This window comes from Scardinius erythrophthalmus, assembly GCF_964197995.2.
Source record: "Scardinius erythrophthalmus genome assembly, chromosome: 2".
Lineage (NCBI taxonomy): Eukaryota > Metazoa > Chordata > Actinopteri > Cypriniformes > Leuciscidae > Scardinius > Scardinius erythrophthalmus.
The window spans coordinates 36984382-36997653 of NC_138222.1; the positions used below are offsets into that span (position 1 = coordinate 36984382).

At 45.3% G+C, this 13272-nt stretch overlaps 1 protein-coding gene across 4 annotated transcripts in view; it reads left to right on the forward strand.

The window, feature by feature from the left end:
* Window positions 1-304: 304 nt before the first annotated feature.
* LOC308687290 (activating molecule in BECN1-regulated autophagy protein 1A-like) overlaps window positions 305-13272 on the forward strand; it is a gene marked incomplete at both ends in the record, with an annotated part of 163578 nt that continues 150610 nt past the window's right edge. For 3 of the 4 annotated variants that reach the window (XM_081359699.1, XM_081359701.1, XM_081359700.1), the window contains 2 exons: window positions 305-581; window positions 5611-5827. In XM_081359699.1, the coding sequence (XP_081215825.1) occupies window positions 5696-5827 (132 nt within the window). The remainder of the gene's footprint in view (window positions 582-5610; window positions 5828-13272) is intronic. The other variant, XM_081359702.1, reaches the window with a different exon arrangement.

Here is a 13272-nt window from a genome sequence, read left to right on the forward strand (position 1 = left end):
GTGGGTCTGGTTTAATCTGACATTTAAGACCAGTCTCAATTAAGATGTATTTGAATGTGTGAACTAATTGCTTTTACACTTAACCTGCTATCTTTATAAGGAAAGGGGCTGTGAATTAATACTCCTAGCATTTGTTGGCCATTCTTTTTCAGTTTCCTATATTTGTATTTGCATATAGATATTTTTAAATATTATGTTCATACCCGTAGGTATACTAACAAAGTAAATGTCAAGTTGTCATTTAGCAAATGGTTTAATCATTACCGATTTACATTCAGTGACAGCTCAAAGTGATGTAAGGTTTGAGCATGAACGATGTTTTCGGTAATTGACTATGAATGATCTGTGCTCCATTGGTTTTGCCTGTACGCGTTTCGGCAGGAACACAGCAACAAATCTAAAGTACATGCGACCCTATTTTCGGAAATAAAGAAGAATATTCCCCATATATATAAATCCGAAAATAAAATTAGCAGGGACGATTTAGGCAACGTCCCTGCTGCTTAGGGTCTCCAACGTACTTGTTTTATTTGATATCTACGATTTCAAGGAGTATAATCGGACACAAATATGAAGAAAAGGTAGGCCAAAGCTGAGACCCCGAGTGGTTGTCTTAAATATATTTTAAATAAAAAAACACTCATAATTGAAACACTGTGTAACTGTGAGAATGAATGCATCACATGATGTAAACTGTAGCCTGCTAACTGCTAAACGTGAAAGCTGTTAGCTTAATTTCCTCATTCAAAAACAAACAAACATTGTAAATCAACGTTATGATGTTCACTAGTTCCTTAATTCTATGACCACCATGAAGTTAATTTAATAAGCGACACTCCGTTTACAGCCCTTTTATATCCCCTATCTATCCTTAATAGCAGAATATAACAGCTAAAGTCAAACATGTAGCCTGTCAGATGGATGGTAGCTCAAGTTTTATTAGAGTGTAACAAAAACTGCAAAGCTTATCCGCCTGTTTTTCAACCTGTGTTAGTTTCATGCAAAATGCATGCCTGAATATAAGTAACATATTTATAATTATTGTCTTTTTATCAGTTGCCCTGTGTGGTACTTTTACCCATATAACAGAGACAATTACAGGAAATGGCGTTTACCATTCTTTAATGATTTGGCCTATAAAGATTATTATTTAACGATATCTCTTTACTGCTTTATTGTCATGTTTAGTTCTATTTTGGCCTTTCTTTTGCTTTTTGCTGAAATATGTTACCTAATGCTACTATAGTTATATTTTGAATTAGTTTCTATTAATATATTTTCAGTTTTATTTTTAAAACTAAAAAGGCAGCTAGCTGAAATAAAATATGTTTTTATATATTTTCTATTTTTTATTTTATTTTAGTAAAATGACAGTTAACATTTAACGTTATTTATTTTAAGTAAAAAAAAAAATTAGTCAACTATTATAACCGTTTTCTACCCAGAATTATAACTCTTCTACTGTCTTTTTACTGTACAATAAAAGTTTATATTTTTCTGGTTAAGTTATTCAAATGAATCATTCTGTCATTGGTTGATGTGAATTTGTGACCAAGGTTTTGACTGGCTCTTTAGGTGATTATAAAATATAGACCCATTTTGCCTATTCGTGTGACACAACCAGGATACACCATCATTTGAGACTGTAGTGTTGATTCGATACGCTTGAAAATGTTCTGTTACACCTTGTAATCACCTTTGACACTTGTGCTGATTGTGCAGAGATGTTATTTAGAGGCGGTGTGTGGTGAGGTACAATGCTGGAAGATTTGACATCACATTTAAATAACTCCTTCCTCGAACGGGGGTTCAATCTTCAGATGGCTGGCAGGAGCCGCCACTGGCATGTCACGTGACCGTCAGTGGCAGACTGGCAGCTGCCAGTCTGATTCTGGTATATCACGTGACCTGCCAGTGGTTGGCTATTGTCTGGCAGTCTGCCTTTTGCAAGTTTCAGAAACCATTGATTTTTGCCAGTTTATCTGTTTTGTATGTTCCTCCCTCTCTAGCTCGTGTATTATGCATCTGTTGATATGATTATGTTCTTTTGCATGATTGGCATTTTAGAGAATTCAGACTGGTTGCTTACTGACGCTCAGTCCAGTCAGCTGAACTGCGTGTATAACGCGTTGTCTGAAACTCTCGCTGTAAGGTAATGCATTGTTTTATTTTTATGAATGGAATCTCATTCATCTATTATTTAGTATTAGTAATGTTTTAGAGAATTTTATCCCAATTAAACCAGTTAAAATGGACGTGATCAGACTGGTTGCTTATTGACGCTTTACCGGATGCTCAATCCAGTCAGCCGCGGCTGAACTGCGTGTATAACGCGTTGTCTGACACTCTCGCTGTAAGGAAATACATTGTTTTCTTTTTATGAATGGAATCTCGTGCATCTATAATTTAGTATTAGTGATGTTTTAGAACATTTTATACCAATTAAACCAGTTAAAATGGACGTGATCAGACTGGTTGCTTACCGACGCTTTACCGGATGCTCAATCCAGTCAGCCGCGGCTGAACTGCGTGTATAACGCGTTGTCTGAAACTCTCGCTGTAAGGTAATGCATTGTTTTATTTTTATGAATGGAATCTCATTCATCTATTATTTAGTATTAGTAATGTTTTAGAGAATTTTATCCCAATTAAACCAGTTAAAATGGACGTGATCAGACTGGTTGCTTATTGACGCTTTACCGGATGCTCAATCCAGTCAGCCGCGGCTGAACTGCGTGTATAACGCGTTGTCTGACACTCTCGCTGTAAGGAAATACATTGTTTTCTTTTTATGAATGGAATCTCGTGCATCTATAATTTAGTATTAGTGATGTTTTAGAACATTTTATACCAATTAAACCAGTTAAAATGGACGTGATCAGACTGGTTGCTTACCGACGCTTACCGGATGCTCAATCCAGTCAGCCGCGGCTGAACTGCGTGTATAACGCGTTGTCTGACACTCTCGCTGTAAGGAAATACATTGTTTTATTTTTATGAATGGAATCTCGTGCATCTATAATTTAGTATTAGTGATGTTTTAGAACATTTTATCCCAATTAAACCAGTTAAAATGGACGTGATCAGACTGGTTGCTTACTGACGCTTTACCGGATGCTCAATCCAGTCAGCCGCGGCTGAACTGCGTGTATAACGCGTTGTCTGACACTCTCGCTGTAAGGAAATAAATTTTCTTTTTATGAATGGAATCTCGTGCATCTATAATTTAGAATTAGTGATGTTTTATGGAATTTTATCCCAATTAAACCAGTTAAAATGGATGTGATCAGACTGGTTGCTTACTGACGCTTTACCGGATGCTCAATCCAGTCAGCCGCGGCTGAACTGCGTGTATAACGCGTTGTCTGACACTCTCGCTGTAAGGAAATACATTGTTTTCTTTTTATGGTCACGTGAAATGCCAGAATCAGACTGGCAGACGCCAACCAGCCACTGACAGGCCACGTGAAATGCCAGAATCAGACTGGCAGACGCCAACCAGCCACTGACAGGTCACGTGAAATGCTCGAATCAGACTGGCAGACGCCAACCAGCCACTGACAGGTCACGTGAAATGCCAGAATCAGACTGGCAGACGCCAACTAGCCACTGACAGGTCACGTGAAATGCCAGATTCAGACTGGCAGACGCCATCCAGCCACTGACAGGTCACGTGAAAATCCAGAATCAGACTGGCAGACGCCAACCAGCCACTGACAGGTCACGTGAAATGCCAGAATCAGACTGGCAGACGCCAACCAGCCACTGACAGGTCACGTGAAATGCCAGAATCAGACTGGCAGACGCTAACCAGCCACTGACAGGTCACGTGAAAATCCAGAATCAGACTGGCAGACGCCAACCAGCCACTGACAGGTCACGTGAAATGCCAGAATCAGACTGGCAGACGCCAACCAGCCACTGACAGGTCATGTGAAATGCCAGAATCAGACTGGCAGACGCCAACCAGCCACTGACAGGTCACGTGAAATTCCAGAATCAGACTGGCAGACGCCAACCAGCCACTGACAGGTCACGTGAAATGCCAGAATCAGACTGTATGTCAACCAGCCACTGACAGGTCACGTGAAATTCCAGAATCAGACTGGCAGATGCCAACCAGCCACTGACAGGTCACGTGAAATGCCAGAATCAGACTGGCAGATGCCAACCAGCCACTGACAGGTCAGGTGAAATGCCAGAATCAGACTGGCAGACGCCAACCAGCCACTGACAGGTCACGTGAAATGCCAGAATCAGACTGGCAGACGCCAACCAGCCACTGACAGGTCACGTGAAATGCCAGAATCAGACTGGCATACGCCAACCAGCCACTGACAGGTCACGTGAAATGCCAGAATCAGACTGGCAGACGCCAACCAGCCACTGACAGGTCACGTGAAATGCCAGAATCAGACTGTATGCCAACCAGCCACTGACAGGTCACGTGAAAATCCAGAATCAGACTGGCAGACGCCAACCAGCCACTGACAGGTCACGTGAAATGCCAGAATCAGACTGGCAGACGCCAACCAGCCACTGACAGGTCACGTGAAATGCCAGAATCAGACTGGCAGACGCCAACCAGCCACTGACAGGTCACGTGAAAATCCAGAATCAGACTGGCAGACGCCAACCAGCCACTGACAGGTCACGTGAAATGCCAGAATCAGACTGGCAGACGCCAACCAGCCACTGACAGGTCACGTGAAATGCCAGAATCAGACTGGCAGACGCCAACCAGCCACTGACAGGTCACGTGAAATTCCAGAATCAGACTGGCAGACGCCAACCAGCCACTGACAGGTCACGTGAAATGCCAGAATCAGACTGTATGTCAACCAGCCACTGACAGGTCACGTGAAATTCCAGAATCAGACTGGCAGATGCCAACCAGCCACTGACAGGTCACGTGAAATGCCAGAATCAGACTGGCAGACGCCAACCAGCCACTGACAGGTCACGTGAAATGCCAGAATCAGACTGGCAGACGCCAACCAGCCACTGACAGGTCACGTGAAATGCCAGAATCAGACTGGCAGACGCCAACCAGCCACTGACAGGTCACGTGAAATGCCAGAATCAGACTGGCAAACGCCAACCAGCCACTGACAGGTCACGTGAAATGCCAGAATCAGACTGTATGCCAACCAGCCACTGACAGGTCACGTGAAATGCCAGAATCAGACTGTATGCCAACCAGCCACTGACAGGTCACGTGAAATGCCAGAATCAGACTGTATGCCAACCAGCCACTGACAGGTCACGTGAAATGCCAGAATCAGACTGTATGCCAACCAGCCACTGACAGGTAACGTGATATGCCAGAATCAGACTGGCAGACGCCAACCAGCCACTGACAGGTCACGTGAAATGCCAGAATCAGACTGTATGCCAACCAGCCACTGACAGGTCACGTGAAATGCCAGTGGCGGCTCCTGCCGGCACTGACAGGTCACATGACATGCCAGTGGCGGCTCCTGCCAGCCAGCTGAAGATTGAACCCCTACTGGAACATAAAGGGAAATTGTCTCATCAAATAAATATTATTTGAAATCAAGTTGTGATGCTCTAAGATATTCATGAACTTTCTCATTTTTTCTACCCCAGAATGATGGCGTGGTAGTAGCAGCGGTGGTCCAGTGCATGTGGGCCTGTGGACGGCTCTGGGTCTGGTGTGAGCGTGTGTGTGGAGATGAAGGTGGGACAGAAGAACTCAGTGTGTATCCTGTCTAGTCGAGAGCGAGGAGCACGAGGTCTTGCCTCACACAGGATCCTACAGCAGCTTGTAGAGGAGAAGACACAGCGCATGAAATGGCAAAGCCAGGTAACTGATGCGCAGATCTTTGACACTGTCATCTGGGAAACGCCTGCTCAGTACAATGTGTCAGAAGCAATAAACTGCCTGCTGATCTCTAGTAGTGTCAGTATCACAATTAGAAAGGAACTATTTTCATCTTTATTAAGATGGTTGATTTTGTTTTTATTTGTTGTGCCAACTGTGGATCTTAACTATTTGTAGGTTCTAAAATAAATAAATAAAAATAATTCCAAATAAATAGCTTTATAGCCATGTAAGATTTTTCTTTCATAATTATAAAAAGAAAAAACAATTGACCTGAAAAGGTACACACTGCTCAGCATAAGTAAATAAATGCCTGTTCACACCAAGAACGATAACTATACCGATAAATATATTAGCATCCACACCAAGGCATTGTAGCGAATACGACTTTGGGTAAATTTGAATTAGCTTAAGAATATAGGGAATTTTGGAAATATTAATAATTATGACTCATGGTCATAATTCATAAGTCGCATGTACATTTATTTTATCAATTATAGAGATTAACTGGTTCTGTAACTGATCTAATCGTTATTCGTCCAGCGAGTAAAGGTGAGATTATCACAGTTAAGAAGGGTTATCTCTTTACAAACTCCAAGAAAGTTTAGGTTCTGGCCACGAACAGTAAACTTTATGAGTTTATTAATTAAAACTACTGAATGTAGTCTAATATCGAGCTTGTAGCTTAAGATCTTTTGTTTCATTGACTTTAGAATGGTGGGTTTTCAAACACAGAGACAGTGAAAAGAATAAATGGATTTTAATAAATGTGACTAAAGATTATATGAGCTACGAATAGAAACGTACGTAAAAATGCAAACAATAAACACAAACAAACATTTAAACAATAATAACATACGTGATAAGAATAAAATGAAATGAAAGAAAGAAAGAGAGAAATAGAGAGAAGGGAAAAGCTAGTAATTGTTACATACAGAAACCTAAACGACGGACCCCAGAAAAGCAGCTTTTATCAGATAAATATACTTGCACGTCTGTTCTCTGTTTGGTTGATGCTGAAAGCGCGGACGAGGTCCTGTTTCGACTGCGTCTTCCGGTGTCGCGGGAAGCTTGAAAAGGCTCACTGAAATGTAACGTTACCGAGAAAGTTCGTCTTCATCTTCCGTGAAGGAAGAGGCAAATATAACTTAGTTGCAAAAGAACGGCTGCTACGACTCGAACATGTGTTTGTCCGAGGCCTTCCGGGATGTTCCTCGGGGAAGCGTCGCGCCGGTAGAAGAGGAGGAAAGATGAGAGCGAGGTGAGAGAGAGAGAGGTGAGAGAGCCCGCTGTGTTTTGATGGAGCTCAAGTCACGCCCCCTTGCGTGCGTGACCCAATCGCCTGGGAGGACGTATTGTGGTCATGTCCTTTCATTGCGAAAGGTACACGCCTCTTCTAACTAATGCTGGCGGAATAAACTTCGTTCATAAACATTTATAAAACTGGTATTAATCAAATAATGCATCCTCTAATATTCTGTGCTAAATATTCAACACCGTTGTGTTCTTCTGAACAAAACAATACCGCGAATGACAATTCTGTTAGTCAACAACACAAATGCAGGATTTCTCGTGATTACATGCATATTAAACTGATTACATATCAATAAAGCTTATAGATATCGTATTTCGGGTATAAGGATCATAAGCACAGCAAGAAATACATTTTAAACATTTTAAAAAGGTAATTTTGACCACAAGTGGTCGGGCATGATAAGGAGTCTGTGTTTTGTGTGTGTGTATGCAGAGTCGTGCACACGTGGAACCGCGTGGCGAACTTTGTCCTTCCTTTTCAGTGTGAATATCTTCTTGAGTTGATGAGATTAACTCAGGGGACCTGACCGAGCATCTGCTAACACTGTTGTTTTGTTTTGAGGGGTTAATCAGTACCTTTTGTTTGTTGATTAGATTTGATTAATCAACACAAAGGCAGACCTGATCATCTGCTTTCCGTTACAGCATGATAACGTTCTGTTTATTTTAATCTTGCGCTGCAGTTATGTCGGTTGCCTGCTTTAAATGCTCAAGTTCTTTAAATTCGGTGGATTCTGATTGGCAGTCTGTTCTAAAAAAATTTTTTATAAAACTGGTTCCATTTATAAGATTCCTATTCTCATAGAAATAACTAGATGTACCGCATCGCGGTACAAAATATGACCGCCGCTCAGGCCTGCACTGGCTTTCCACAAAAATAAATGACGTGGAGTAATTTGGCTGTATTGCGTGTTTGTATATACCTATAAAAAGTAATAGTATGTGCATGTCTGTCTGTCTGTGTGTGTGTGTGTGTGTGTGTGTGTGTGTGTGTGTGTGTTTGTGTATGTGTGTGTCTGTGTGTGTGTCTGTGCGTGTATGTATGTGTGCGCGTGTGTGTTTGTGTGTCTGTGCATGTGGATTTGTATGTGTGTGTATGGGTGTGTGTCTGTGCGTGTGGATGTCAGTGTGTGTGCATGCTTGCATTTGTTTGTATTCCTGCATGTGTGTGTGTGACAGTATCATCCTAAACCAGCAACCCTTCGCTCAACAGCACCATCTACAGGCCGATGAGTGTACAGTCACTAAATGTGCACATAAATGAATTTATTTTATACCCCCCCCCCCCCCCATGGATGAAATTCTACAAAACTTAGCAGAGGATACCCCCAGAGGATGTCAAGTTAATCATACACATGAAATATGGTGCAGTTCTGAACATCTCCACTGAAGATAGGGGCGATAAAAGCAGAATAATATTGCATTTTCATTTTTTATGAGAGGGGCGCAAATCACAAATGACTGATTATGGGCTAGGTTGATGTGGGCCCTTAAGAGTGGGCCCTACATACCATAAAAATTTCTTCATCCTCGTTGCCACGGTTCAGGTAGTTATTTAGGAAAAACTGCATTTTTTTGGGTTTGGGGGGGCCCAGCGCGGGGGGGGAGTGGCCCCGGGGACCAAACGAAATTTTTCCTTAGAAGTCTAGTGGGGCTACATGCCCACCAAATTTCATGTTCCCCGGTGCTTCGGTGTCCCTGGTATCGTTGACGAAAAATTTACGGGGGCCCCAGCGCGGGGGGGGGGGGAAGTGGCCCCCGGGGACCAAACGAAATTTTTCCGTAAAAGTCTAGTAGACCAACATACCATAAAAATTTCTTCATCCTCGGTGCCACAGTTCAGGTAGTTATTTAGGAAAAACTGCATTTTTTGGGGTTTGGGGGGGCCCAGCGCAGGGGGGGAGTGGCCCCCGGGGACCAAACGAAATTTTTCCTTAGAAGTCTAGTGGGGCTACATGCCCACCAAATTTCATGTTCCCCGGTGCTTCGGTGTCCCTGGTATCGTTGACGAAAAATTTACGGGGGCCCCAGCGCGGGGGGGGGAAGTGGCCCCCGGGGACCAAACGAAATTTTTCCGTAAAAGTCTAGTAGACCAACATACCATAAAAATTTCTTCATCCTCGGTGCCACGGTTCAGGTAGTTATTTAGGAAAAACTGCATTTTTTTGGGTTTGGGGGGGCCCAGCGCGGGGGGGGAGTGGCCCCCGGGGACCAAACGAAATTTTTCCTTAGAAGTCTAGTGGGGCTGCATGCCCACCAAATTTCATGTTCCCCGGTGCTTCGGTGTCCCTGGTATCGTTGACGAAAAATTTACGGGGGCCCCAGCGCGGGGGGGGGAAGTGGCCCCCGGGGACCAAACGAAATTTTTCCGTAAAAGTCTAGTAGACCAACATACCATAAAAATTTCTTCATCCTCGGTGCCACGGTTCAGGTAGTTATTTAGGAAAAACTGCATTTTTTTGGGTTTGGGGGGGCCCAGCACGGGGGGGAGTGGCCCCCGGGGACCAAACGAAATTTTTCCTTAGAAGTCTAGTGGGGCTACATGCCCACCAAATTTCATGTTCCCCGGTGCTTCGGTGTCCCTGGTATCGTTGACGAAAAATTTACGGGGGCCCCAGCGCGGGGGGGGAAGTGGCCCCCGGGGACCAAACGAAATTTTTCCGTAAAAGTCTAGTAGACCAACATACCATAAAAATTTCTTCATCCTCGGTGCCACGGTTCAGGTAGTTATTTAGGAAAAACTGCCTTTTTTGGGGTTTGGGGGGCCCAGCGCGGGGGGGGGAGTGGCCCCCGGGGACCAAACGAAATTTTTCCTTAGAAGTCTAGTGGGGCTGCATGCCCACCAAATTTCATGTTCCCCGGTGCTTCGGTGTCCCTGGTATCGTTGACGGAAAATTTACGGGGGCCCCAGCGCGGGGGGGGAAGTGGCCCCCGGGGACCAAACGAAATTTTTCCGTAAAAGTCTAGTAGACCAACATACCATAAAAATTTCTTCATCCTCGGTGCCACGGTTCAGGTAGTTATTTAGGAAAAACTGCATTTTTTGGGGTTTGGGGGGGCCCAGCGCGGGGGGGGAGTGGCCCCCGGGGACCAAACGAAATTTTTCCTTAGAAGTCTAGTGGGGCTACATGCCCACCAAATTTCATGTTCCCCGGTGCTTCGGTGTCCCTGGTATCGTTGACGAAAAATTTACAGGGGCCCCAGCGCGGGGGGGGAAGTGGCCCCCGGGGACCAAACGAAATTTTTCCGTAAAAGTCTAGTAGACCAACATACCATAAAAATTTCTTCATCCTCGGTGCCACGGTTCAGGTAGTTATTTAGGAAAAACTGCATTTTTTGGGGTTTGGGGGGGCCCAGCGCGGGGGGGGAGTGGCCCCCGGGGACCAAACGAAATTTTTCCTTAGAAGTCTAGTGGGGCTACATGCCCACCAAATTTCATGTTCCCCGGTGCTTCGGTGTCCCTGGTATCGTTGACGAAAAATTTACGGGGGCCCCAGCGCGGGGGGGGGAAGTGGCCCCCGGGGACCAAACGAAATTTTTCCGTAAAAGTCTAGTAGACCAACATACCATAAAAATTTCTTCATCCTCGGTGCCACGGTTCAGGTAGTTATTTAGGAAAAACTGCATTTTTTTGGGTTTGGGGGGGCCCAGCGCGGGGGGGGAGTGGCCCCCGGGGACCAAACGAAATTTTTCCTTAGAAGTCTAGTGGGGCTGCATGCCCACCAAATTTCATGTTCCCCGGTGCTTCGGTGTCCCTGGTATCGTTGACGAAAAATTTACGGGGGCCCCAGCGCGGGGGGGGGAAGTGGCCCCCGGGGACCAAACGAAATTTTTCCGTAAAAGTCTAGTAGACCAACATACCATAAAAATTTCTTCATCCTTGGTGCCACGGTTCAGGTAGTTATTTAGGAAAAACTGCATTTTTTTGGGTTTGGGGGGGCCCAGCACGGGGGGGGAGTGGCCCCCGGGGACCAAACGAAATTTTTCCTTAGAAGTCTAGTGGGGCTACATGCCCACCAAATTTCATGTTCCCCGGTGCTTCGGTGTCCCTGGTATCGTTGACGAAAAATTTACGGGGGCCCCAGCGCGGGGGGGTAAGTGGCCCCCGGGGACCAAACGAAATTTTTCCGTAAAAGTCTAGTAGACCAACATACCATAAAAATTTCTTCATCCTCGGTGCCACGGTTCAGGTAGTTATTTAGGAAAAACTGCATTTTTTGGGGTTTGGGGGGCCCAGCGCGGGGGGGGGAGTGGCCCCCGGGGACCAAACGAAATTTTTCCTTAGAAGTCTAGTGGGGCTACATGCCCACCAAATTTCATGTTCCCCGGTGCTTCGGTGTCCCTGGTATCGTTTTTGCAACCCCAAAAAATGCAGTTTTTCCTAAATAACTACCTGAACCGTGGCACCGAGGATGAAGAAATTTTTATGGTATGTTGGTCTACTAGACTTTTACGGAAAAATTTCGTTTGGTCCCCGGGGGCCACTTCCCCCCCCGCGCTGGGGCCCCCGTAAATTTTTCGTCAACGATACCAGGGACACCGAAGCACCGGGGAACATGAAATTTGGTGGGCATGTAGCCCCACTAGACTTCTAAGGAAAAATTTCGTTTGGTCCCCGGGGGCCACTCCCCCCCTGCGCTGGGCCCCCCCAAACCCCAAAAAATGCAGTTTTTCCTAAATAACTACCTGAACCGTGGCACCGAGGATGAAGAAATTTTTATGGTATGTTGGTCTACTAGACTTTTACGGAAAAATTTCGTTTGGTCCCCGGGGGCCACTTCCCCCCCGCGCTGGGGCCCCCGTAAATTTTTCGTCAACGATACCAGGGACACCGAAGCACCGGGGAACATGAAATTTGGTGGGCATGTAGCCCCACTAGACTTCTAAGGAAAAATTTTGTTTGGTCCCCGGGGGCCACTCCCCCCACCGCGCTGGGCCCCCCCAAACCCAAAAAAATGCAGTTTTTCCTAAATAACTACCTGAACCGTGGCACAGAGGATGAAGAAATTTTTATGGTATGTTGGTCTACTAGACTTTTACGGAAAATTTTCGTTTGGTCCCCGGGGGCCACTTCCCCCCCCCCCGCGCTGGGGCCCCCGTAAATTTTTCGTCAACGATACCAGGGGCACCGGGGAACATGAAATTTGGTGGGCATGTAGCCCCACTAGACTTCTAAGGAAAAGTTTCGTTTGGTCCCCGGGGGCCCCTCCCCCCCCGCGCTGGGCCCCCCCAAACCCAAAAAAATGCAGTTTTTCCTAAATAACTACCTGAACCGTGGCACCGAGGATGAAGAAATTTTTATGGTATGTTGGTCTACTAGACTTTTACGGAAAAATTTCGTTTGGTCCCCGGGGGCCACTTCCTCCCCCTGCGCTGGGGCCCCCGTAAATTTTTCGTCAACGATACCAGGGACACCGAAACACCGGGGAACATGAAATTTGGTGGGCATGTAGCCCCACTAGACTTCTACAGAAAAATTTCGTTTGGTCCCCGGGGGCCACTCCCCCCCCCGCGCTGGGCCCCCCCAAACCCAAAAAAAATGCAGTTTTTCCTAAATAACTACCTGAACCGTGGCACCGAGGATGAAGAAATTTTTATGGTATGTTGCTCTTAAGGGCCCACATCAACCTAGCCCATAATCACTCATTTGTGATTTGCGCCCCTCCCATAAAAAATGAAAATGCAATATTATTCTGCTTTAATCGCCCCTATCTTCAGATGTTATGTTCAGAACTGCACCATATTTCATGTGTATGATTAACTTGACATCCTCTGGGGGTATCCTCTGCTAAGTTTTGTAGAATTTCATCCATGGGGGGTATAAAATAAATTCATTTATGTGCACATTTAGTGACTGTACACTCATCGGCCTGTAGATGGTGCTGTTGAGCGAAGGGTTGCTGGTTTAGGATGATACTGTCACACACACATATGCAGGAATACAAACAAACGCAAGCATGCACACACACTGACATCCACACGCACAGACACACACCCATACACACACATACAAATCCACATGCACAGACACAAACACACACACGCACACATGTACGCAGACATACATACACGCACAGACACACACACAGACACACACATACACAAACACACAC